Here is a 26,380-nt window from a genome sequence, read left to right as displayed (position 1 = left end):
GACCCCTGTGCTGGCTGCAGGCTGGGTCAGGGCAATAACTCACATTTCCTCTCTGGTTCTTTAGGATGCCACAAAATCCCCCAGGAGCGGGCAGTCACGCCGCAAAACGTCCAGGTAGATGCCTCAGTTTTTCCTTTTGGTGACCATCTCTGCTCTGTCTGAACCTCCTCCCCCACCAAAACTTTGCTTCTCCAGATGAACTACATCTGGGAGATATTCCCCACGGAGAAGACATGGGGGTTATGACTCACCATCCCCAGCTTGGGGTCCCCAAGACACCCCAATGGCGCTGGAGCAGGGGAAAGGCTGCAGGCAGCCCTGCTGCTGTGTTCCCATGTGTCCCAGACCCTCTCACTTAACCCCAGGGGCTGTGCAGGGTGGGAAAGGGTCACAGCATCCCCTCCCCACCCTGTGTACTGACGGCAGTCCCCTCCCTCACCCAGGAGCATGAGCCTGACCGCAGCCATGGAGAGCAGCTGCGAGCTGGACCTGGTGTACATCACGGAGCGGATCATTGCCGTCTCCTACCCCAGCGCAGCTGAGGAGCAGAGCTTCTGCAGCAACCTCCGCGAGGTGGCCCACATGCTGAAGTCCAAGCATGGGGACAACTACGTGGTGAGTGAGAGACACAGCTGGGTCCCCTCCAGGCTGGGGAAGGGGCTGGGGTGCCCACGTCCTGGGGATGGGGTGCTACAGGGGATGGGTGCTGCATCCTTGCCTCCGGCTGGGCTTGACTCTGGTGAGGGGGGTCTTTGCACCAAGATGGATGGATTTTTTCCTTCCTTGAAGCTTTCCAGTCCCTTTTGGACCCCCTGGGAGTTTTTGGCCTTTGCATTGCCCCATGGCAAGGCATTACCCGAGTTAATGTGTTTGGGGAGGCCTCTCACGGGGGGATTTGGGGAGGTTTTGAAGTGAGGAAGAGGTGGGGGGTGGCAGCGAGGGAGGAAGGTGTCCCCTCACTCTGTCTTTCCTCTTCCCTGAAGCTTTTCAACCTCTCTGAGCGGAGACATGATGTCAGCAAACTTCACCCCAAGGTGGGTCACAGCTGGGGGAAGCAGAGGGGCTCGGGGCAGGGCTGTCTGTGGGACCATCTCCCTGCTGCCAGCTGTTTGGGGGAGGAACATCTGCCCTTTCTATCCCACCCAGCTGGTGGAGGAGCAGGGGAGGGAAAGCACCGGGACATCCCGATGAGTTAGTGGGGTCTCAGCTTAACCCCACCCCATCCCCAGCCCAAGCCTGGCTGTTGGGGCCTCTTGGAGACCTCCCTAAGGCGTTGTCGCCATCGCTGTGAACACGGGGGAGCCCTGGGCAGCTGAGCCGAGTGACCCAGAGCGGGGCTGAGATCTGGGACTCCAATGGCCCCACCAGGGCAGGGGTCTGGCCAGTGGGGTGCAGGGCTGGGGGAGAAGCGGGGAGGGGCACGTCAGGGCAATGCGATGGTGCCCCCCCCGGGTACGTGCCCTGGGCTTTGCATGCCAGCAGGCTGGGGACTGTGGAGGGGGCAGAGCCCAGCATGGATGTGACCTGTGGCTGTCCCCCCCACCCACCCAGGTGCTGGATTTTGGGTGGCCTGACCTGCACACTCCGGCACTGGAGAAGATCTGCAGCATTTGTAAAGCCATGGACACGTGGCTCAATGCGGCAGGGCACAATGTGGTGGTGCTGCACAACAAGGTAGGCTGGATCCTGTCTCCAGCGCGCACGGTGATAAGGGTCTGGGGGGCTGGGGGGCTGCAAGGACGGGGCTGAGCAGCCTCAGAGGCTGAGGGGTGCAGGGAATGTGGTGGTTCGTGGCTTGGGGTGTGTGTAGCTGTCAACATATGTGTGCACTGGTGTGTGTCTATAAGGGTTGGGGGGTGTGTGTGGGTCGATACATGTTTGTAGGGACCGGTGTGTGCATGCCCACATGTGGGGTGGGTGTACCTGAGTGCTTGCAAGCACCACCGCCCCCATGACACCCCTTCTGCTGTGTGCCTGCAGGGGAACCGCGGCCGGCTGGGGGTGGTGGTGGCTGCCTACATGCACTACAGCAACATCTCGGCCAGGTGAGAGGGACATGCGGTCCTGGGGTGGCCCTGGGGCCCGCTGCCAACCTCCATCCCGGAGGTGCCGGGGTGCTGGTGCTGATGCTTTCCTTCAACCTCATCTACCCTTTCGTCCCCGCAGTGCCGACCAGGCTCTGGACAGGTTTGCCATGAAGCGCTTCTATGAGGACAAGGTGGTTCCAGTGGGACAGCCATCCCAAAAGAGGTGGGTCCCAGAGTACATTTTGTCCCTGTGGCCAGGGTGGTTGGGTGCAGGGGGGTCAAGAGGGGTGCTTTGCTGTGGGTCCTGCCCCTGAGCTGCCTGTCCCTCCTCTAGGTACATCCATTACTTCAGCGGGCTCCTCTCTGGCAGCATCAAGATGAACAACAAGCCCCTCTTCCTCCACCACGTCATCATGCACGGCATCCCCAACTTCGAGTCCAAAGGTGGTAGGTGTCCCCCACACCTCCTCCCAGCCCAGGCCCTGTGCACACACCACTGCCCCACGCTGCCTGGCCGGGCTAGCTCTCCGCAGGGAATATTTTCCACAATTTCCTCAGCAATTTGAATTTCGCTTTCCTTCTCAGGGACTGTTCCCTCTCTGTGACTGTTCGTTGTAGCAGGATGCTACCCTTTTCCTGCAGACATGCCTTCGGGGGGTGCCCCCCCTGTGCAGGGCTCCCTGGGCTGGGCATTAACCTGAGCTGCTGGGCATTAACCTGAGCTGCGGAGTGACCAGCCTTTTCAGATGGCTTTTTGGAGGATGGCACCAGATTGGGATTGGGTTTTGGGATGCAGTACCACGCCCGGTGCCCGTACCCAGAAGTGGTCCCTTGCTCAGAGACCATCATCCCACCTCCATCCCCAACCCAGCGCTTGCCCCAGGTCCTACAGGGCCCAAACTGGGCTATAGGGGCTTTCCCCCTTTCCCACCTCATCCAGAGCATCCCTTTCTGCCCATCCCAGATGTTGCCCATGGCCGGTGCGGGCCGGCCGGGGCGGGGAGCGGCTGTTTGCCTTGGCTCCCTCCCTGTTTGGATTTCTCCCCTGTGACTAATCCCTGCCCCGGCCCCTCCGCCCTGACGGCTAATAGCAGCACGCCTTCTCTCCCCGCCTTGATGTCTTCCAGGTTGTCGGCCCTTCCTGAAAATCTACCAGGCCATGCAGCCCGTCTACACCTCGGGGATCTAGTAACTATCTCCTTGCCGTGGGGCTTCTCTCCTCCCCAGCACGGGGGAGCTTGGCAAGCGCGGGGAGATGGAGGGGGTCAAGGCCAAGTCCCCAGCGGTCCCGGTGCCCTGTGCTTAGTCTGTTTGTGGTCCAGGGAACCAAAAAAAGGGTCTTCCCTTTCCTTGGAGGTAGTAACTGGCTATACTGGGCCATACTGGGCCTTTCTGCTGGGAGGGCTGTAGTGACTCTGCATATCAGCAGAGGGAGCCCGGGGCTGTGCGGAGCCTGGGGCCCCGTGTCTCCGGAGGGAGTGGGGACAGGGATGGGGTCACCTCCCTGGGGGATGGAGGTGTTTCTCCTCTCCCTGCCCAGAGAGCTGCTCCTCCTGTTGGGAATCATCCTAAAAGCCTTCTTTCACTCCCCAAAGAAGAGTTTCCCCCCATTTTAACCTCCCCATGATTTACCCCAACACCATCTTCCGACGCTGCTCCTGGGAGCAGGCATTGGTGAAAGCAAAGCAGGAGCTGATTTCTCCAGCTGCCCCAGTGCTCTGCCAGGGCCACCTCTCAGCCTGGGACCCCTGTCTCCTGGTCCCCCTGGAGGGAGCAGAGCCCCTCGCCTCGGGGGTATTCCCATCTTACCCCCCTGAACTGGGATCTCCCTTCCCTGCAGCCAGGCATCCCCGTTAGCTGAGATTTACTGCCATCCCAGCCTCGCCTTTCAGCTTTTAATAGACTGTTTATGGGATGCCAGTAATAAACTCCAGGTTTATCTTGCCTGTGAAATCCAACTCCCTTCTTCCTTCGTCCCCTGCTGCTGACGCCACTGCCTGGAGGCAGCCCCCCGGCGCCCCAGGGAGGGGAGGGCTTCCAGCAGGGAAACTGAGGCAGGAAGGAGAGCCTTCCCTGAGAGTTCTCCTTCTGTGTCCTGTCCTCCACTCGATCCGTGGGAGCAGGGCAGATGGCTGATAGCGCAGCCCCAGCACTCGGACCCTGGTCAAACCCTCCCACCCGGGATTTTTAGCCTCCTCATTGAGCTGTGCCTCAGTTTTGCCCTCCTGTCCACCTCCCCCTGGGAATGGGTGCCCCTTGGGGTGGGGGATGGACCCTCCTCTGTCCCTGAGAGGGCCAGCTCTGTGCTTTGCACCTTTCCTGGCTGGGTTTGGGTGGAAGGGGTTGGTGGAGGCAGCACTGGGAGCTCTGGGGGGCGTTCTGCACCACAACTCATGTCCTCCCACTGTCCCCCTCTACAGCAATGTGCAAGGAGACAGCCAGACAGGCATCTGCATCACCATCGAGCCTGGCTTGCTCCTCAAAGGCGATATCTTGGTAAGGAGCCTCAGCTCAGCCCTCTGTGTGGGGAGCAGCCACAGGACGGGTGGTCCTCATGCCTCGGGACCCTCTGGTTCCTCCTTTCCCAGCCCCAGGGGCTTGTCCTCACTGTTCAACCCTGCTCCCCTCCACAGCTGAAGTGTTACCACAAGAAGTTTCGCAGCCCGACCCGTGACGTGATTTTCCGTGTGCAGTTCCACACGTGCGCCGTGCATGACCTCGACATAGTCTTTGGCAAGGAGGACCTGGATGAGGCCTTCAGAGGTAACTGCCCTGGCACCTCGCCACTCCAAACTCCCTCGTCCTCCCATGCCTCTGACATTGCTCCTGTCCCTGGGATATCTGGGTGCTCACCCCAAATCTGCCCTCCATGAAGCAGGGTGCTCCTGCTCCATCCGCAGGGTGCGGTGCCACTCGGGGACCAGTGGCAGTGTCATCCCCTTCATTGCCCAAACCTGGTACTGATGCAGAGGGGCTGCCTTGGGGTTGTTTGGGGGCTGAGAGATGCCCATGCCAGGTTATCCCCTACCAGCTCCTGTCCTTGTGCTGGCCAGGGTGGGTGACTCGTGCTCCAGGCATGTTTAGGGTGGCTGTCTGGCTGCCATTGGAGGGATGGATGGAGATGGTCCCTTTGCTCTGCTCTCTCCCTGCCAGATGACCGTTTCCCCGAGTATGGGAAGGTGGAGTTCGTGTTCTCCTATGGCCCTGAGAAGATCCAAGGTACGGCTGGCTCACCACCGTGGGAGTTCCGAGCTGAATGCTGGCTCCTTTCCTGGCTCCCCTGCTGCCTCCTTCACCTCGCCCTGTCCTGTTTGCAGTCCCTTCATCACCGGGGTGGGGGGTCCAGGCAGTGACACTGATCTAGAAGCACCCGTGGGTGCCCCATCACCCTTGCTGTCTTCCTTGGGAGGCCGATTCTCTGCGGCACTTGCTGGTGTGGGAGAGAGGGAGGGTGCACCTGGGAACGGAGGACACCCCCACCCCAAAAAGTCCATCCCTAGGCACGCTTGCTGTCAGTCCATCTCTCTGTCCCTAAGCAATCCCAAAAGCCCTGGCCAAAACCCTTGTTTGTGGGTCTTGATGTACATCCTGTGCCCATCCACCTCTCTTGGTGCCCCTGTTCCTGTGTGACTCTTCTGCCTTTGCCCTACTGGTCCTGCCCTTTTTCCCTTGCCTACACCTTCTCTCCATCTCCTCCCCTCTCCTACCTCTGCTGGCTCCATCGTCACCCTGACTGGCCGTCCTGCTGCTTCCCAGGTATGGAGCACCTGGAGAACGGGCCCAGCGTCTCCGTGGACTACAACACATCCGACCCGCTCATCCGGTGGGACTCCTACGAGAACTTCAACATCCAGCGCGAGGACAGCGCAGAGGGCACCTGGGCTGAGCCGCCCCTGCCTGGCAAGCACCTGGAGAAAGGTTAGGGCTTATGGGTGGTCGGTGGCCCAAGTGTCCCCATGGGAATCCCACCCCAGGGAAGAGGACACTGACAGGCAGCAGAGCTGGGGGCAGGCGGCCACTGCCGGGAGTGGCTGTGGGATGGGAGAGGAAGATCTCATGGACTTTCTCTCCTGCTGTGGTGCCAGGGAGCTCAGACTCTTTTTTTGGCACTTTTGCTCTCAAAGGTCTGCTTGCACAGAGCAGGGTCCAGCCCTGGTTCACACCCCAGAGCTTTGGGAAACCCAAACCCCAAGTCTGTTGGGAGCGGGACCTAATGGGTCTCCCAGCTCCTTTCTTGTGGCAGGACGTAGCTGTGCCTCAGTTTCCCTGGGACAGGCAGATGCCTCGCTGACCCTGTAGGGTCCGCGCCATCGCTGGGAGCTGGGAAAAGCCCCTTGAGCCCCTGCTTGGATGAGGCGAGTCGTCCGCCCTCGCCTGTTTGGCAGGAACAGGCAGGACTTGTATGTTGAAGGGTGGTGGGCCCCGTCCTGGTGGCAAAGCCACCTGTGGCCAAGCAGTTGCCTGAACTTTCCTGGCCCGGTCCGGACAGGCGTCCCCAGAGCAGGGACAGCTGCGGTCCCCAATGTCCCTGAAGGTCACTGGCTGCTCTCAGTGGGAGCTGTGGGTGGCTGGGCTCGCTGGGGAGGGTGGGGGCTCTGGGTGCCCGGGGCAGGCAAGGGGGTCCCTGCCCATGGTGAGGACGTGGGGCCAGATGTGGGGTGGCTGCGTGGAGTTGGCACGGGCACCTGCCTTGGCACGGGGCAGTAAACAGGCAACTCGTGACGCACTGGCTCAGCTATGTGGGGGGGAGCTGGGAGCTACAGGTCCAGCCCTGAGGGGAGGGGATGTATGTCCCTGCTGTGAGCTCAGACCACGGCTCTGCCCCTGTCCTGAGCTGGCAGGACCGGCTGGCAGAGCCCTCCTGCCTGCAGAGACCCAAGTGCCTCGGTGCACATGTGTTCTCCTCTGGCCCCTGGGGCCGAGTCACAGCACTCCCAGCCCCTTGCAGGGCTGCAGAGGTACGCCAGAGCTCCTCTCCGTCCCCTCCTGGGGATCTCAGCGGGTGTCGGGGCTGTGGAGGTCCTTCCATGTGCTGGCCGGGCTGTCCTTCCCACAGAGAGGGTGGCGATGGGGAACAAGGGCACCTTGGATTTGCAAACACTGCCCTGGTTTGGGGATGGGCTGGGACTGCCAGAGAGTGAAGTCGCAGGCAGGAGGCTGCCCTCTGACCCATGCCAGTGCAGGCAGCTGCAAGACAGCCCATCTATAGGGAGTCTCCCCCCTGCTGCCCCATGGGGCACCTTGAGCAGTGGCAGGGAGAGCCAGCATGGGCTCGCGGGGTTCCCGTCTTCCTCCCTCTCTCTGTCGGCACTTTTCCTCTCCTCCAGCCTGTCCCAGGCCGGGATGGGGACCCCGGTGCCCGTCTGTGCGAGGGGGGTCCCTGTTTATGGTTGTTCTCGCCTTATTTGGTCAGGGAATTGCACGCCACATTTTTGGCACCACCGGGCGCGAGTGAGCGGCGGCCGGGGGCGGAGGGGGGTGAGGCTGGCACGAGGATCTGCACCGGGGTAGGATCAGCCACCGCTCCTCGTCCCTGCCACTGCCCGTCCCTGCCGCTCAGCGAAGGCTCCCCACAGACTGGCGCTGCAGCCCGGGCCGACGGGATTGGGATCGCCTGCCAAACGGTGGGTCCCCCCTGCACTGCGTCTCCACTGGCCGCAGCCGCTGTCAGTGTAGGTGGATCCCCTTTCTCCGGCAGCTTTGGCTCAGCATGGGGCACCCATATGGGCTGGGGGGGTGCCTGACAGGGTGGGGGTGACCCTGTGGGACCCCAAAGCTGGAGGGGCAGGTGGATGACTGGGGACGGTGCCTGTCCTGATGTTACCCTCGCCTCCGCTGTGCTTATCCGCAGGGGCTTGGGGAAGGTAAAACTGAGTCGCAGCAGGGTCGCCGGATGACCAGGCTTGCCCAGGGCAGGGGGCATGAGGGGCTGATCTGAACCCCCACATCTTGCTCTCTGGCTGGGGGGACCAGGCTGGGTCCAGCAGGTGGGGGCTGCTCTGTGAACCACCCCCATGGCACAGGCTGGCCCCATCCATGAGCTCACTCTCCCGCCTTACCCAGGCAGGGTCCCTGCTGCCCACTGGGCTTGGGCTGTTCCGTGGTCCTTGGTGAGAGTGGGGTGCGCTGGGATACCCCCACAGCCCTGTCCCACTGCTCATCATCCATCCCTGCGCAGCACAGGAGAGGGAAGCAGCTCTGCCTGTCCTCCTTTCACCTCCTCGAAGGGGCTTTGGGGTCAGTGCCAACTGTGTGGTGGATTCCTGCTGCAGTCTGCATAGCCATCGGTTGGCTAAAGGGTGTTTGGAGGCTGAAGGGTGGTGATGGGCCACTTCTTCCTTTGGCTGTTTTGGGGGTTCAGATGTCCTTTATCCAGAGTGGATGAAGGATGCTTTGCCAGCACCGTGGTGGCTCTCCTCGGGGGGCCAGGCTGGCTCTAGGGAGGCAGGAGGAGACCTGTGGCTGGATGCGGCACTGCTGGGTTTGCAGCTGGTTGGAGGATTGCCGCAGAGAAATTTTTGGGGTACCGCAGAGGCAGGTGGGCAAATCTGGTGGATGGGGAACATCTATGGCCTTGTTTGGTTTTGCTGAGAAAACCAATGCTGATGGAGAACAGGGTGCTGGGGCTGTCACAGAGCCAGTGGAGGGGTTGTCCCCAGGGTCTGGATATGTGACCGTGGTGGGGGGACACCAGGATCTGCCATCCTGGAGCGGTGTGAGACAATGCGAAAGGGCCGGGTGTGTGTCTCTGACCCAGCAGCTCCCTGTAGCGACCAGCCCTTGGAGCTGCCCTGACGGGTCCTGCTGCACCCAGCGTTCACTCCCCCTCGCCGCCTCCCACCTCTGTATCATCCCAGTCCCCACTGCGGGCTGGCTCTGCCCACCCCCACTTTTTACCGGGGCTGGGAGAGGGGTGGCCGTGGCCCGGCCAAATCCGACATCTGCAGGAGACTTGCTAAATCCCCACCTGAGTCATGGTTCTGGCGTGGGGCTCCCCTGCAGCTCAGCCCCGCATGTAGGGCAGGGCTGGCCACGGTGGGGAGTGGGACGAGCATCCCACCCCTCTGGGGATGGGAGGTCACAGCAGAGCCTGAACCCCATGTGGCAAAGATCAGGGGGTCCCAGAGCCCCCCAAATCGAGCTGGATGCCGATCCTGCACCGTTCTGTGGGGCAGCAAGCCCCTAGATGGGGTCACTGTCATCCATTGGTCCCCCAGGAGGGTGGGCATCTCATGGGGTACATCTTCCCTAGAGTGGTCAAATCCTGCCCCACTTATCTGGGGCTGAGGCTGCCCAGGAGGGTGAGCCAGGCTGTGTGGAGGCAGAGAGCCAAATGGGACAGGCCAGAGCTGTTAAATCCATCGCCGGAGCTGCTGGCGGGCTGCTGCTCTCCCCCCGCGGCTGGATCCGTCCCCTGGCCGGGCTTGGCGGGGAGGGGAGCCGCTGGCTCTCCTCTTGCCTTCGCCAGCTGACTAAAGCTGAAGGAATCCGCTTCCCCCTCCCCATCCCGTCCCTCTCCGCCACTCTCTGCTCCGGCCGTGGCAAGGTAAGCGCTTGGTGGGGCGGGTGTTTTGGGGGGCAGCAGGGACCTGGCTGGGCTGGATGGGGATCCACAGGGAGCGTCTCCCCCTTGCTTCTGGTTATTCCCCATGGGAGAAATGCTGGAGCATCTACGGGCTTGGCTAGACATTTCGTTTGGAGTGTGGCTGCTCCCAGGGCAGGGTCTGTCCTCTGACCTGGTATTTGGGGTTGTGATGTGGGGGTGACTGGGCCCGCTGGGACTGGGAACCAGGCAGGGAGGGAGGGACAGGCTGGTGGGAGCTCAGCCCCTTCTCTTCCCCCTTTAAACTGTCCTTGAAGTTAAAACCTGCCGGAGCGCAAGGGCATGGGGCTGGGGCTGTCCTCCGGCAGCCGGCCTGGAGTGGGGAGCTCCTGGCCTGCCCTCCCGCGGGCTGCCCGCAGCTGTGCAACCAGGGCAAAAAAAAAAAAGGCAGAGAAGCAAGCGAACCTTGGAGGTTTTGGGAGGATGCTGACTTGGCGTGTGCTACTATTTGGGAACAAACGGGGCTGTGAGTCAGGGTGCCGGCTGGAAACGCTGCTCTCATCCCCTGCCGTCATCCGTGGGGGTGTGGGAAGCGCACGATTTGGGGGATTAGAGTGGAGGCAGCCTTGCGTTTTGCTGAATATGTTGGATCAATCGAGGAGTGGAGGATTGAGCACCGGTTAAAGCAGGGGCCTGGACATGGGGTGGGATTGCCATCACCTGGACCAGCGAATTGTCAGCACCATCCCAGCGTGGATTTTGCCCGGGGTGGAGCAGCGTGGTCACAGGCAGCTCTGGGGTGGATGGGATCTGTGCTGTGCCTGCTGCCATGGGACAGGGTGGCACGTGCCATCCTGAAAGCAGTGCTGGCGCGTCCACGCCGTGCCGCAGTGCTGGTGGGGCAGGGAAAGGGGGATTGTGAAAACGGGTCAGGTTTGGCACTGGTGGGGTCCGTGGCTTGGCCGCAGTGCGTTTCCCCTCCTCCTTGGCTGTGTATTTATTTAAAATGGAGAAACTCAAGTCTCCAGCAAGGTATTTGGGTTTGCAGACCCGGCTGGGTTACAGCATCACATGTGGCCTGAAAGGACATCCCCATCCTGAATGTGTCACTGCTTTTTGGGGACGGGTGTGACGTGTGCACAGAGGAGTGGGGCAGGGCTGGGGGTCTCAAACTGGGTGGGGTGTCATTCAGTGGAGTGATGCTCAGCACCCGGTTCAGGGTAATGCTCAGCACCTGGTTCGGGATGGGTAGGCTGTCCAGCTATCCGTCCATCTGTCTGTCTTGCCTAGGAAACAGTTAATGCGGCCGGCACAGCCCTGCCTGTGGAGGAAGTAGTTAATATTCATAGCTGGGAGCTGTCTGTCCGGCGTCCTCCCTCCATGTCTCTCACCCTCCCTGCACCTCGCTGGGGTTAACCCGGGCTGGGGCTTAGGCTTGGGCGGCCCTCAGCCGCCTTCCCTGCTGCCTCTCCCCTTCTCCTCCCCGCTCGTCCCTGTGTGGTCTGGCGCAGAGGGGAGCACAACCGCACCTCCTCGCCTCCAGCCCATCTCCTGCCTCTGCCGCCTTCGTCTTCTCCATCCTCTCCTCCGGTGCCCCGTGTCCTGGAGGTACCCTCTATCTGAGCCCCTCCGGTACGCTGCTGCTGTCAGGGTGCCCCTGTCGCTGGCCCCGAGGGACACGGCGCTGGGGAGGGAATAGCTCCCTCTGTGAGAGGAAAGCAAAGCCAAAGGGACAAACGCCAACCAAAGCCAGCTCTGGGCTGTCGGCTCCTGTCCTGGACGGACACACGGAGCCGGCTGCAGACGCCACTTGAGCTGCCACGGCATCAGGTCCCCCTGGAAGGCTCTGGTGCTGGAAGGAGCAAAGAAAAGGGATTTTGCCACCCGCTCTTTCTCTTCGGCTGGGATCTTTTCTTTCCATCCCCTTTGGTAAGTCCTGACTTTGCTTTTCTTTGAGCCTGTTAGTATGGGGGAAAGGGCTGGGGATGGGTGGGAAATTCATGGCCATGGTGACCCATGGCTCAGGGGCTGGGGTTACTTTGTGCCATCATATCTGGGCACAGGATGAAACCAGAGCTGGGGGTGCTGAGCTCTTCCCCATGGGACTCAGCCTATATTCTTCATCCTTTGAAGGGTCCTGGGACGCCAGGATCTTCCTTGCTGGCTGATGCTCCGGAGATGCCCTGGGGCCAGGGCTCTGGCTGGCAGGGGAGTGGAGGCAGCAGGTGGGCTGCTGCCGGGGGCAGAACCAGGGAAGACACGGTGGTGCCCCAGCCTTATCCTCTGCACTGGTGCAGAACCCCAGCCAGGATTTGTGCTGGTGCACGATGCTGCATGGTGCACCCCACTGGGTGTGAGGCGGGTGGCTGGGATTTGGGGATGTGAGGTGACCCCCCCATCCTGTTGTCACGTGTGTGCTGGATCAGTTTGTCTCCTGGGCTGAGCTGCAGGGTGCTGGGGAGGCAGAGGGCAGAGCGTTGCCCTGCTGGGGCAGCGAGCCTGGCAGCAGGGGTAGGACCAGGCTGGGCTCAGCGCTTCCCCCAGCTGCCTCAATACAGCCAGAGCAGATAGAGCCAGAGCAGAGCTGCGTTCAGGGCCGAGCCGTGGGCAAACCCAACCCACGCTGGGATGGCACAGCCTGCCAGGCTGGAGCTGCTCTGACCTTCAAGGATGAAATCTGACCTTGCTGGGAGCTGCAAATGCTTTGCAAACGGGGACCTGGGAGCCTGCTGCTTTGGGGACGGCTGCTTCGGCTAAGGCAGCTTATCCCCACTTCCCTTGGTCTTTTTTGGAGAACTTTATTCAACTTCTCAGGTGACAAGCAATGGACGGCTGTATGAGTGATAGTGTGGCCCAGGGGGGTGGGCCTGGAAGTGGTGGGGAATAGCAGAATTTAGTGGGCAGTCAGGTGTGGGGCAGAGCAGCTGTGGGACGAGGGCCTTGGTGATGGTGGAGGTGTCGTGGCCCCTTCCTTGCTTTCTACCCCAGTACCGCTTTTGGGGTGAGGGCCACCGGAGCCCCATGTCCCCACCTGGCCAGAGGGTTTGGGGAAGGTGGGATGGGGCTCTCAGGGCTTTCTGGCTCTCCCGTGAACCATGTCGTGCCCCATTCTGACCCTGCTTCGGGACGTTTTTCCCAGCCGTGGGGTGGTGCCCAGCCCACAGTCTAATTAAAGCCTTTCCCAACTATTTTCTCCCTTGGCGCCACGTGCTTTCATTTATATTTATTTATTCCCTTTTCCTTTCTATTCCCCTGCCCTATTTATCCCAGCCCCCACCCTGGCTCTTGCCCTGTTTCCCAGGACTGGCCAGCACCCATTGCTGCCATCAGGCAGGAGGGCTGAGCGATGGCCCAGCTCCAGGCGATGTCTCAGCCTCTCCGGCGTTGACCCTGCCCCTGGACATGCTGTTTTTCCCTTTCCCCCTCCACAGAATGGGATTCCCTCCCTCTATCCCCCTTTTCCCCGGTATGGGAGGTGTTGTGGAGTCAAATGCTGCCAATACCTGGCTACACCGGCTGGATGAAGGAGCTCTGAGTCTCCAGGAGAAATCGTGGACCCCATCTTCATCCTTTCCCTCACTGAATGCCCAGAGAAGACCTTGTTGCACAGTCCTGGGGCATCTTCAAGCCAAGGCGGGGCTTTGGGGCTCGGCTGCCTCCTTGGGATGCTGCCGGCAGGGATTTGGGAGGAGGAGGCCCTGACTTGGTCAGACCAGTGCTGGGTGTTTTTGCCCCCCCTCCGCTTTACAGTGAGAGGGGTCAGTGGCACGGGAGCTGCCGGGGCGCGGGCACTGTGGCGTGGGACTGGTTAAGCCGTCCCCGGCTCGGGGCTGGCTTTTGGAAATGTTTTGCTCGCAGATAGGAGCGCTCTGATTTCACACTATCGTGTTAGGGCTGTCTTCCGTCCCTGAGTAAGCCACCTGGCCCCCTGCCAGGGAAGAGTCATTTTTTCCTCCAAAAGAAAGTGTTTAATGCTGCTCGCGGGCCCTTCCAGGAAACCTTGGCGGGGAGCTGGAAAAACAGGAGTCTGCAGCCCGGCCGGTGCTGCGCACGCTCCGGTGGGGGGGACACGGCTTGGGGGCCATTCCCATTGCTGTCTTGGTGGCTGAGGTCTCTCTGTGTCCCCAAAACCTGGCTGCCCTGTTTGGAAAAATTTAAAGGGTGCAGCTGATTCTGGTGCTGGGGCTGCCAGGGGTGGTGGGAGCTGTGGGGGCTGGGAGCTGGGATGCAAGGTTGCCAGTGGTGATGCTGCTGTACCTCGGCTGCCCCCCAGTCTTTCGGGGCTGTGGAGTGGAGCCAGCTGCTTGCATCGGCCTGGAATTGTGCGGTCGGGGCACTCGGTGTCTCCCCAGGGAGGAGATGCTGCGTGTTTGGGGTTGGGCAGAGGCGCTGCCTATGCGGGAGCTTCAGGGCAGTGTCCAGCCATGAGGAAAGGTCCGGGGCAGATCCACCCAGCCTGAGAGAGGGAAAGGGAAGGACAGAAAGGGTGGGAGCCTCTCTGTAGCCAGGGAAGAAAATGTCAAGGATGGGAGCTGGCTGGATCCATGCATGATCTGGGAGGAGAGCAGGCAGGGAGGGCCAAGGTGGGTCCATGGTTCATCTGTCCTTCAGCCGTGGGCTGAGTACATCCATCCAGCTGGAGACACACAGAGCTACGAGGCCAGATCCTGACTGCCTCTGCCCTTCCTCCTACAGCCAGTGGTGCATCTCTCCCACCCTCCCTGTTCTCCTCCCCGGTGCCGTGTGGCCCTTTGGGGCCGGCTGAGCCCTGCGGAGCAGTGGGGCGGCAGTGAAGCGATGGCCGACTGTGCGGGCAGCCCCAGCCCTCACCAGCCATGGAGGGGAATTGCCAGGAACGATGCCTGAAACCAGGAGGGGGATATTTGGTGGATCCCAGTGGAGCAGGCGGTGCTTGCATGGCAGAGCAGGACGGCTTGTGGACTGGGGGGCCGTGGGGGCATGGAGATGGGGGGTGGGTCTGGCTCCGGTGTCTCTGCATGGTGGCGCCCGTGGGATTGCGGAGGGTGCCGAGGAGACGGCGATGCTGGTCGTTAAGTGTTCCGGCGGCATGGAAGAGATCGAAACCACCGGTTAATGGGACCCATTAGCTCCGTGCAGAGAGCCAGCAATTGATCTGGGGTCTCGTGTTCGTTTCTCCCCTTGCAGAGGTTGGGCACACGCAAGGGCCCCTGGACGGGAGCCTCTACGCTAAAGTGAAGAAGAAAGACTCCCTCCACGGCAGCACCGGTGCTGTCAACGCCGCCCGCCTCCCGCTCTCGGCAGCGCCCAACCACGTTGAGCACACGCTCTCTGTGAGCAGTGACTCGGGCAACTCCACTGCCTCCACCAAGACCGACCGGACCGATGAGCCGGGGGTGCCTGGGGCACCCGGTGGCCAGGCGGTGCTGAGCCCCGAGGAGAAGCGGGAGCTGGATCGTCTCCTCGTTGGCTTTGGCTTGGAGAGCGTGCCGCCCATGCACAACCGCACAGCCGGCCCTGTGCCGGCGCGCCTGCCCACTGTGCCAGGTCGCCACGTGGTGCCAGCTCAGGTGCACGTCAACGGGAATGCTGCGGTGCTGGTGGCCGAGCGGGAGACGGATATCTTGGACGACGAGCTGCCCAACCAGGACGGGCACAGCGTGGGCAGCCTGGGCACGCTCTCCTCCTTGGACGGCACCACCACTGCGAGCGAGGTCGGCTACCAGGAGGCCCCCCGGGTGGGCAGCCTCTCCTCCCTGCCAAATGGCCCCTCAAGCTGCAACGGGGCCGAGAAGCTGCTGAAGGAGGGGCTGTACGATGGCGAGCCGCTCTCCAACGGTGGCTACCCCTACAACAACCAGAATGCCCTGATGGGCCACCACCTCCGTGACCCGCTGCCTCACTTGCGGCCCTCGGCATCTGCTCAGGACCACCTGGCTGGCTACCCGCAGCGCCCACCGGGCTCCCATGCCCCGGGCTGGCTCCAGCCCCAGCCACTGCCTGGCTCCCAGCCCTACCTGTATGGCTACGACCACCCCAGCACCTATCGCTCCCGGTCCTTCCCGGCGGTGGACACGGCCAAGTACGAGGCGACCCCGGCGCTGCCCCAGGCCCCAGCTCGCAGCACCAGCAGCCGGGAGGCCGTGCAGAGGGGCTTGAATTCCTGGCAGCAGCAAGGAGGGAGCCGGCCGCCTTCCCGGCTGCAGGAGGGTGGCGTGGAGAGCCACAGCCCCAGTGTCTCCAGCTGCAGCCCCCAGCCCAGCCCGCTGCAGCCAGTGCCCCCCCACAGCCACAGCATGCCCGAGTTCCCCCGGGCACCCTCCCGCCGGGAGATCGAGCAGTCCATCGAAGCACTTGATGTCCTCATGCTGGACCTTGCGCCCGCTGTCCACAAGTCACAGAGCGTGCCTGCTGCCTCCCGCCAGGACAAGCCGGTGGGACCCCTGCTCTCCTCCCTCTCGGCCCAGCCCATCGCTGGTCTCTACACCCGGCCAGCCCCACAAGTGGCCCAGCCGAGGTCCTTCAGCACTTCTGTGAGCCCCGTGGTCTCCGAGCCTGGGGGCAAAGCCTATTCTCCTGGCGAGCCGGACTATGGGGTGCATGAGTACCGGGAAACGTATTCACCCTACAGCTACCAGCCGGCCCCGGTGCCGGAGCCGAGGAGCTACAGCCATGTCCCGGCTGGAGCACCAATGGCCTTCCTCCCGCTCAACACCTCCTACAGCCCTGTGGGGTCTCAGCAGGTCCTCATCTCTTCCCCGCCTTCTCCCACCATCCCGCCACAAAGCCAGATGCCCCCCAAGGGACCGGAGAGCTATGAAGACTTGTCGAGGTCGGCAGAAGAGCCCTTGAATCTGGAGGGTCTGGTGGCCCACAGGGTGGCAGGTAGGATGCTTTGATTCCTTGGGGGGATGGGGGGACCGCGTGCCCCGAGAAGCCGGAGCTCGCTGGGGTGGCATGCATGGTGGAGCCAGGGATGGGAGATGCGGCGACTCCTTGTCCATGCCGGATCTGGGCTTGGGACTGAGCCACTCGCCGTGTGGGCATGCTGGGCAGGGGGACAGCCTGTGCCGCTCTCCTTTGCCGAGACCTCCCCCCCTTGCAGCTCGCTGACCACAGCAGCATCACCCAGAGATGGGGAGAAGGGGTGGCCAAGGGGGTTGGGTCCCCCCATCCTTGCCCCTTTGGGGTATGGGGCTGGTCTGTCCCTGCAGCAGGGCCACTCGCTGGGTCCTGGAGGTATTTCTCCCTTATGGGGAGAACATGGGCCAGTTTGGGAAGATGTTTTCGGCTCTGGTTGAGGGTGTCCTGCCTGGACCCCACCTTGGAGATGATGCTCTCTCTGCCTGGAGCGTGCTCTGATGTAAGATCCCAGCAGAGCACTTGCCTTGTGTTTAACGCAACTGGACTCCTTCCTGATTTCAGCCCCTGCTTTCCCCAGCGCAGGCTGGGCTTGGTGCTCGGACCTCCTCCCTGGTGCTCAGACCTCTTCCCCAGGCGGCCAGGGTGCAGGCTGCTTGCAGCTTTTCTGCTCCAGTGGCCCAGCCAGCTTGGCTGCAGGTAGTTTGAAGCTTGACCTGGTCTTGGGGCGATGGTCAGGGGCTGGGAGGGCATTTTGCAGCCCTGCCAGAGGGGTTTGGTGCAATGCTTGGCTGGGTGCAGTGCTGAGAACCGGTGCCGTAGCTGGATGAAGGCGTTTGCTCCATGCCGCAGAGGGGAAACTGCGTCCTTTGACTCCCTGCCCTCCTGCGGCTCCAGCTCAGGGGCTTTGGGGATGCAGAGGGTCCCAGCCCCCCAGGAAGGCAGTGCCGTGGCCCTGCGGCACTGCGAGTGCCCTCCCTCCCTGCTGCGTCCGCTGCAGTTGTTGAATTGCAGAGCGACATTTGGGAAGGGTTCGGGGCTGTGGCCAGGCTGGGGGCCAGCTCGTGATGCTGGGGCTTGGCAGCTCAGTCCCTTCCAGCTCTGCACTCAGTCCAGAAACTCGCCCGGCATTAGAGGGAGGGGGGAAAAGCTTGGCTGGAAAAATCCAACAGCACCAACCTCCCAGGCGCAGGGGCTGAGTCACTGTGGCACCGGGGCGGGGGGCAGGAGGGGTGCCAGCGGCAGGGAGGGGGACATGGAGGAGTGCAGAGGTGTTGGGGGAAGTTTGTATTCATCTGAACCTGACCTTGGTGATCCAGGCCAGATCCACAGAGGGACCCAGGGCTTGTGCAGAGGGTTTAAACAAACCCCCGGACGTATAGATGCCCAAACCGCGCTGAATGTCTGGACTGAATATTATAAGGAGCCAATCCCCCTGCAACTATGGAGGGGGAAAAATGGGATGGAAAAGAGGAGACCCCTCAGGAGAGAACGAACAGTATTTGAAGTGGGTAGGAAGTGGATATTTGATGGTGTCTACCAAAAAATCCATCCCCCCTAACCATGGGGTCAGGTCCTCAAGGCTGGACTGGGGTCACTCTCATCCCCCTGCAGCCACTGGGCTTCCTGGGGAGGAGAGGCGTCCCGGGGACGGTCCCCAGCCTGTGGCCACCTGTCCCTGCTGGATCCTGGCCGTCTGTGCCAAGGCGGGGACAGTGCGGGCGGGTGGCCTGACCTCTGGCAGGAACGAGGTGTCCTGAAGACAGTGCCGGGAGGGGATGGCTGATGGGGACGGTAGGGCACAGACGGGTTTGTTTACATTCCCCGCTGCTATAAATTGCCTGTGTGTCCCAGCACAGCAACGAGGAGCATCTCACACCTCCTCCGTGCCCAGTGGGGGAGCACTCCCATTCCCGCTTCCCGCTGGTGATGGAGGGGAAGAGATGGGACGGGACAGCGCTGGCATCCCCAGCGCCTCCCCACAGAGAGGAGCTGGTCCTGCCATCCCTCAAGACGCCTTCACCTCTCAGCAAGGCATCGGGGGTCATCCCTTATTGTCCCAGCCCTGGGCATCCCATGGTGGAGGGGACCTGCACGGTACCATCCCCAAGGGGATGGTGATGGGGCATTTGTGGCATTGCACAAGGCCACGTGTGGCTGGGAGCCACCATTGGTTTCCCATGTGGGTTTAAGTGGTGCCTGGAGCCAGGCAATTTGGGTGATGGGAAAGCAGCCCCAAGCAGGGTCTGAGCTCCCTTGGACCCCAAGTGACCCTGGCCTCATCTCTTGGAGCCCAACTAATATATTGTCTTGTTTTCTCTCTCTCTCCCTATTGTATCTTGTGACATTTGTCCTGTCTGGCCCTTCCTCTCCCTATGGGGGACCGTGTCTGTCCCCTGTGACCTCCCACCCTCCTTGCACCTCCTGTCCTGGTATGCTGGCAGAGTACAACGCCAAGCTCAGGGACCTCAACAAGAGCACCAAAGCCCCCCGTCCTCCTCTGAACCAGCAACGGTCCTTCTCCGGTTCGTTCATTCCACCTCCCTCCTTCCTTGTCCTCCAACCTTTCCCATCCATCCTTCTCCTTCCATCTCCTCGATTCTTCCCTCTCATCCTTCCTCCTTTTCCCTTCTTCTCTCTCCTCCCTCCTTCTCCCTCATCCCTCCTTCCTCCTTTATCCCTGCATGCTGAGTGCTCCGTGTGTTGCATGGATGTGGGATGTAGGGAGTCTTGGGAAACCCTCCCCATGCAGGCTTGATCCCCTTTCTCAGCAAGGCAATGCTCAGGGGCCCCCTCAACCTCCTCTGGTGATGGGGGAGCCCCTGGCCCTGGGTAGGGACTCCCCTGCCCACGCTTGGTTTGGCATCTCATCCAAGCCTGGCACTGCTCTCTGGTGGGGTGTCCTTGCTGGGCCGGATCCGGACCCTTGCTCCAGCCCCTCTGAGCTTTGGTCCCTTTGGTCCCCCCCCGACCGTGGCTGACCCCTCGGGGAGGCAAGGGCTGGGGTGCAGCTCCATAGATCCCAGGTTCAGCCAGTTCCTGGCCCAACAGGGTCTCACCTGCCTCAGTCTGGGGGTTCTCCCATGGGTCCATCTGCAGCTGGGGGATGGGTGACTGAGGGCCCTTGGCTGTGCTTGTTTTGGGGTGAGACATGGACGGGCACATCAATGAAGTGCCCTGGGAGGAGAGGAGCAGTAGACATATCTGAGCCCAGTGGGATGGGGCAAACTGGGCTCTGGCAGAGAGCGGTACAGGGCAACGTCTGCTACTGTTCCTCGTACAGGCAGGGAATGAGTTTGCATCTCTCTTTTCCCTGAGCATCATGTGTCCCTGTCTGGCTTTGACTGCTGAGTGCCACATCCCGAAGGCCATGGGATGCTGCTTTGTCCTCTCCTTTCCACTGTGTGGGGGCATCGCCTGGCTCTTGCCTGGCAGTACCTCCAGCATTTCATGCCCAAAAAGCAGCTGCCTCCTGATTTGGCCCAGAAACCTGGCTCCCCAGCCACAAAACCACCTGGGTTTAAATGCCCCTTGTTTCTTCCTCCCCTGGCTGTTGTGCTCCTGCCCTTCCCCAGTCCTAGAGCTGTGTTTAGTCCAAGGGCAGGACTTTCCTGGGAGAGGGTTGCTGCCAGGTTAGGGAGTTAAATGGGCAGCAGAAGGGGTGGCAGTGTCAGAAGTGATGGGGGGCAAGGGTAGCGAGTGGGGTACAGGCTGCTCTTCCCCCTTTCAACTGTGATGGGGAACCCCAACTCCTGCAGCTGGGCAGGGCATCCTCGGGGAGCTGGTGGTGGGGCCATGGCTAAGGGAGGCTGTACGTCTGCCGAAGGGGCACAGTGAGCAGGGGAAAGGAAAGTTTGTTTTTCAAGTGTAGTTTCCAGCCCATAAATCACGCGGGGGGTCGAGGGAGCTGTGCTCAGAGCCTGGGTTTCCTCCAGGCTTTGCTCCAGGCAGCCCGTGAAGTTTCCCACTCTCGGCTCCCAAACAATGAGTCCCTTTTTTCCCCCTCTCCTCCCTCCCCTCCCTGTGGCCCCCGCTGCTTTCCATGTCTGGGGAGTGGAGCAGCCAAAGCCCGGTGAGCTCCTGGGTGTCCCGATGGGCCAGATCCCGCACCCTGTGGCTGGGTGGCATGTAGCCCCGGCCATGGGGTGGAGGGTCCCACTCTGACTCTGTAGATGTGTGACGTGCACTGACAGCCGGGCTCCAGCGAGCTGCTGTTTGTGCTTCCCGAATGAAAAATGCAAAGTGAGGCAGGCATGTGCGACTCGAGGAGCCTGGTCCCTGCCTCTCCGCAGTGTTCAGTCGCTGCAGCTGACTTTGGGATGGGGCAGGGGATGCTCCTGGTGATGCTCTTGCAGTGTGCAGGACAACCCACAGTGCACAAAATGGAGGGGTGAAAATAAAATACAAGGGTTTGCTTTATTTTTCCTCCCCCATTTTGTTTCTCCCTATTCTCACAACACAGGGCTTTCTTCCCTTTAAAGCAAGGAGCAGGGAAAAAGATATAGGGTGGCCCTATATGATGCTACCCATGGCCACTGCGCCTGCAGGGCGGTTTCCCAGAGACCCTGTCTGTCCCCCTGTCCCCTCCATGGGCCTTTTTAATGGCTGTCCCCTGTGCCGGCGAGCACCTGCAGAAGGGATCGGGGAGTTGTGTTTCAAAGCCGCTCTTAGTGGAATTTTCCAGGCCGCCTCTACGGCTGGAGCCAGCCCCGTTGGCTCGTGTCCCCCGCCTTGCAGCCTGGCCGCCTCTCCCCCCCTCCGAGCCGTGATTTTATTGTTGTTGCCATTCACTGGGCTGATTATTTAGAAATGCAACCAGGCCACCTCCCTCCCTCCCGCACTCCCAGCCCTTTCCCCACTCCCAGCCCTTTACCCTGGGCCGTGAAAGCTCCGGTGTGGCGCTGGAACCGTGAAGAGGGGAGGTCAGCGGGCGTGAGGCGTGGGTCCTGCACGGAGCCCCGGGGAGTGAGGGGAAGCAGCTGATGGCTGGTTTTCCTCCGCCAGCCCGTGGGAAAGGAGTTGGTGTTTGAAAAGTGCATTTCCTGGAGCGTGATGCTGGCCTCTTTTATTTTTTTTTTTCTTTCCTTTTTCTCTTTTTTTTTCCCCCCAATGTGCTGGGCCAAGGGGAGTGTCAGCACTCCTCCGCTCTGCAGGAAGGGCGGAGGGGACGGTGCTGTCACCTCTGCTTGTGGGGCTGAGACCAGGGGTCACCCCGCTGCCATGTGTCTCCTGGGGAGGAGCAGGAGTCCCGCGGGGCTCTGAGCTGCGCCCGTGATGCTCTGCGTGCTTCCCCTGCACCAAACCCGGCACCATCGTCCCTGAGCCCTAATTAACCTCTTCATCAGGCGAGATGGGCAGAGAGTGTGTTTGGGCCCCACTGGGTGATGAGAGAGTTGGGGTTGCACCCCTCATCCCAGCCCCCCAAGTCCCCCTGCCCTGCACTGGCCTTGTCCCTGTTTCTGGGTTTTATCCCAGCCCATGGGATCACCAGTGGGATCTACCAGACCCTGACAGCCTGGAGAAACCCATTCTTCCTCGGTGACTTGCTCACTCCCTTCTTCCCCTGGGGTCTCAGAGCCCCTTGGCGCTGCCCCAGGCTGTGGGCACTGGTGGTTCGTGGCGCTGGGGTCTGGGAAGGAGCTTTGGAGGGAGATGGAGTGGAGATGCTGATCTCCCCTTTTTAGGACAGTTTCGTGCTGGGGGTGGGATATCAGCAGTGGTTTATTGGGGTTCCCTGCACCATCTCTCTGTTGGGGTCCTTCCTCCCGACCTAGTGCTCTCTCTGCTTTGTGGACTCACAAAAATGGGCTTTTTCCACTGCTGTGGTTGAAGCTGCATGTGGATGTGGGACCAGGGATGCAGCCGAACATGACCGCCCTGGTGCTGGGGGATTTGGCCCTTTCCCACTGTAACGCTGTCAGGAGGTCCCGGTCCTCCCTAGCTCAGCAGGGCAGGGGCAGGCAGCGTCCCCTTCTCCTGGCTGGCGGGACTGGGCTGGCTCGCTGGGCTGATCACAGGATGCTCGTGCCCCTCACACCCACTGCCGGGGGATGCTGTCCCTGAGCCCAAAACTCGAGATGCTTGGGAGGGCTAATGCAGCAATCCAGACACTAGCCACCACCCTGCCTTGCTTTTTTGCGTGGCTCAGGGCCACTGCTGTAGGGGATATCTGCTCCAGCTCAAAACTGACCATACTGGTCCGGGGGTTAGATGCAGGTGAGTGCTGAAGCTGCCATCTCTGCTGGGCAGAGCCTCCTCCGTGGCACACAGCCCCGGGGAGACCTCTCGGATCTGCCCCAGAGCATCTCCTGCTGGTCCCCATCTTAGCTGGTGCCTCCTCACCCATCTCCCACCCTGTGCTTGCCCCACAGGGGTGCAGTCCCGGGAGAAGCCCTCGGAGGAGAGCGCCGTCCCTGCCCGGAAGCGGACCCCCAGCGACAGCCACTATGAGAAGAGCTCGCCGGAGCCCAGCTCGCCCCGCAGCCCCACTGTCCTCTCACCTGAGGTGGTCAGCACCATTGCGGCCAACCCTGGAGGGAGGCCCAAAGAGGTGTGCTGGCGTGGAGGGGGTGCTGGGGTGGGGGTGTTGCTGGTGGAGTGCAGCCACCTCCGGGGAGGGAGAAGGCTTGGAGAGGAGTATGGGACTTTCAGCATCCATGGCATCCTGCAGGGTTGGGGATTAGTGATGCTTTTGGTGGTGGTGCTGTCCTGGAGGGTCATGCCCATCATAGGAATGGGACTGACCCTTTCTCCTGCTCTCCCCAGCCTCACCTCCACAGCTACAAGGAAGCCTTCGAAGAGATGGAGGGTGCCTCCCCCACCAGCCCACCCTCCAGCGGCGGTGAGATTTCTCCCCCCACCCCAGCCTTCCCCGTCTCGCCACAAACCCCTTACTCCAACCCCTGTAAGTGCTGCGGCTCCGGGAGGTGGAGGGGCTTGGTGGGTGGCTCTCGGCAAGCCAGAAATTCGCCAAGGGTCAGACAGCTCCGGGCTCCAGACTCCCACCGCCACGTTAATCACTCTTCCTCTCCATCCTCCTCTCTCCTATGCACCCCACCACTCCATGCTGCCATCAGCTTGGTATCTCATGTGCCCCATCTCGTGCTTGGCACCCTCCTGTTGGCTTTTTCCCACCCTCCACTCACTGGGGCGTTTCTTGGATGGGATCCCAAGGCGGGATAAGGAGAGAGGCAGGGTCCAAAAGACAGCATCCTTTCACCCCATCCCAGTGCTGCACTTCACCATCTTTCCTACCGGCATGGCAAGAAGGGCAACGAGGCTGCGGTAGCAGGCGAACCAGGGGGAGGCAGGAGGGACTGAAGACCAGGAGGGGGCTTGGGGCAGACCTTTGCACGCTGTGCCTCTTCTCACTTGCTGTTTCCAGGGCAGGAGGGGGAAAAGGCTGGGAGATGCCAGCCCTTTGCATGCAGCTTATCTCCGCTTCTCTGGCGTGGCATGCCTCCTTTCTGACTAACACTGACTATGCAGTCGTGGTGGGTTTGTGTGGACCCGGTTTGTGTGACCGGCTCGAGTGAAGAACCCCGGTGAGCAGCCTTACGTCAGCACAGCACGACTCGGGCTGGACCAGTGCAACAGAGCAGCCAGTCAACTGGGAAACCCATCAAAAAGATGGCAGCTCCTCCCCTACCCCCCCAAACCACTTTTGTAGGCTGGATGCTGAGGGATGCTCTGGAGCTGGGGGTGCTTGGGCTGGGTGCGCTTGGGCTGGGTGCAGCCCTCTCTGATGCCACGTCCTGGTCGCAATGGGGCCTCCTGCCCCCCGTAGCTCAGCCCATGGGGCTCAAGGCTCTTTCCTCCTGTGCTGTTGCTGTTCCTCCCCTACAACCCGCTGTAGTTTGAGCCTGGTCTGGTGGGATGCAGTGACTGGAGTGTGGGAGCGTCCCCAGGGCATTTGGCAGCTCCGAAATGGCTCTGTTGTTCTGGGGACCTGGAGAGCTCAGCCCTGGGGAAGCAGTTCCTTGGCAGTGGAACAGTGACTTGTTTTGGGGGATGAGTCACTTGCAGAGGTGACCCGGAACAGCCTGGCTGGGGACATGGCCCGGAGGCAGTGCTTCTTAGCCAGCGCTAGCTGGGGAGGCCTGGGAGGTTTGAAGCTGCAGCTTGCAGGCTTCTCCAAAATGCCCCCCGGGGGGGATGCAGGAGAGATTCCCTCCATGGGGAGACAGTCCCGGGGGAATTCCTGGCCCCAGGAGGACCCCACTGCTGGTCAGCCAAGAGAGATGCGAGCTGACACTATGGCTTGTGGCCGGCCAGATTTGGGGAAATCGGACACCCGTGGGGAAGGCGCTGCCATCTCGGTTTCCCAGGGACGTGCTGCTCTGCTGCTTCAGCCCCAGGCTGCCGGGGAGACATGGGCTTGGGGCGAGGGTCTGGCTTTCCTCTGGAGCACCCACCACCCACCGCCTCCTGGCCTCGCTGCAGGCCCCGTGCCCGCGCCACCAGTCTGGGAAGTTCAAATGCTGATGGAGGGATCTGTCCTCTGGTCCCTCTTGCTGGAGATGAGACCTGGAGGTCTCCCCCAGGGAGATGCAGCATCAGGGAGATGGGTCAAACCTTGGGGGGCAGGAGGGAAGAGGAGATGCAGTTGGCTCAGGGAGGTCCACCCTGCCCCGTGAAACCCTGCCGCTCCGCATTGCTGGTACATCCATACCATAGCCATACATACTTACGCAGCTCCTCGTGGTATGTATGTATGGGCACAGGGGTACAGACCTCACGTGTGCATTGCCACCGCTCAGGGAACATGCTCTGTGTGAACATCCTCACCCACCCGTTGAGCTGTTCTGGAGGGCGGGGGGGGGGGGTGTTTGCCCCTTTCATGGGGGTGATGAACTGCTCCGGAACAGCCTGGTCCCAGCTCAGCCAGGCATGGGGATCGGCAGAGGGGGTTTAAGGTTTGGGAGTGCTGGGTTGGGGGGCAGCTGCTCGCACAGGGGCAATGAAAGAGGCTTCATGCCTATGGTGGGACCATTCCCTCATGGGGGTGCTGCTGGGAGATGGTGTCTGGGCCTGCCCTGGTGGGAATTGCCCCCTTTCTCCATCATGCTACCCTCACAATGGGGCAGACTGCTTGTTCCCGGGCACCTCCCACCCTGTGTGCATCCCCAAATGGAGAGGGGGATCGGTTCCCTTCCCTAAGGAGCTGCTTCGCACAAGGGCTCTTGGCAGCCCCTGATTGCAGTGGGTGGGTGGGATGGGTCATGGCGGCTCTGAACCCCTGGGCAGCAACAGCTCCAGCCTTTCTGAAGCTTCACCTCCCACCCCTCCCACTAATGCTCTTGTATCCCCCGTGCCGACAGTGCGTTCTCCCCCCGGCCTGGCCAAGACCCCGCTCTCAGCACTGGGGCTGAAACCCCACAACCCGGCGGAGATCCTGCTGCATCCAGTGGGAGGTGAGTGCGTGCACGGGGGCTGCAGGTGGGTTTTTTTGGGGTGAGGATACCCCTGGAAGGGTCCCCTGGCTGGAGAAGGCACTTCTGCCTCCCTTTTGAGGCCAGGTAGCCGTGGGGTCCTTGTCACCTCCCGCGGGGACTCTGGGACTGTGTGAGGGTGGGGAATGTTGGTGCTGCCCTGGGGGGCTCAGTCCAGCAGGGTCTCTGGTGGTGGAGGCTGGAAAACCCCAGGGTCCTGCCTCCTCCCCAGCCCCACACTCCTCCCTCCCTTAGGTCTTCCATCCCTTCTCCTCCCCAGCACAGCCAGAGAGGGTTTGCTCTCCGGGAGCCGAGCCTGTCAGCCAGAACAGTATCCAGACCCCTCTCCATCCCAGAGAGTGGTCCCTGGGTGCAAAGGCCCCACTGTCCTGAGGACATGTCCCAGAGTAGCCTGCCAAGCCAGACCTTGCTGCTCCCCAGCACCCAGGGCCCCTTCCTGGGCCATCTCAGGGCTGAGTGTAACCTCCCCATGCCTGTGGGGCCTGGCTTGGCTGAGCCCACCCAGCGAGACCCTTCTC

General features: G+C 61.6%; 1 protein-coding gene across 2 annotated transcripts in view; it reads left to right on the top strand.

Annotated features, from left to right (window-relative positions):
* Nucleotides 1-26,380, top strand: part of TNS1 (tensin 1) — a 54,564-nt gene that overhangs the window by 12,870 nt on the left and 15,314 nt on the right. For both annotated transcript variants that reach the window (XM_059820301.1, XM_059820300.1), the window contains exons 4-19: nt 65-114; nt 444-615; nt 984-1,034; nt 1,552-1,674; nt 1,981-2,045; nt 2,167-2,250; nt 2,362-2,474; nt 3,155-3,215; nt 4,448-4,523; nt 4,661-4,790; nt 5,181-5,246; nt 5,784-5,945; nt 14,737-16,434; nt 22,782-22,960; nt 23,176-23,251; nt 25,731-25,823. In XM_059820301.1, coding sequence (XP_059676284.1) covers nt 65-114; nt 444-615; nt 984-1,034; nt 1,552-1,674; nt 1,981-2,045; nt 2,167-2,250; nt 2,362-2,474; nt 3,155-3,215; nt 4,448-4,523; nt 4,661-4,790; nt 5,181-5,246; nt 5,784-5,945; nt 14,737-16,434; nt 22,782-22,960; nt 23,176-23,251; nt 25,731-25,823 — 3,199 coding nt within the window. The remainder of the gene's footprint in view (nt 1-64; nt 115-443; nt 616-983; nt 1,035-1,551; nt 1,675-1,980; nt 2,046-2,166; nt 2,251-2,361; nt 2,475-3,154; nt 3,216-4,447; nt 4,524-4,660; nt 4,791-5,180; nt 5,247-5,783; nt 5,946-14,736; nt 16,435-22,781; nt 22,961-23,175; nt 23,252-25,730; nt 25,824-26,380) is intronic.

The sequence above is a fragment of the Gavia stellata genome, chromosome 8 (assembly GCF_030936135.1).
Source record: "Gavia stellata isolate bGavSte3 chromosome 8, bGavSte3.hap2, whole genome shotgun sequence".
In the NCBI taxonomy this organism is placed as follows: Eukaryota; Metazoa; Chordata; class Aves; order Gaviiformes; family Gaviidae; genus Gavia; species Gavia stellata.
This window is presented reverse-complemented; position numbering and strand designations above follow the sequence as displayed.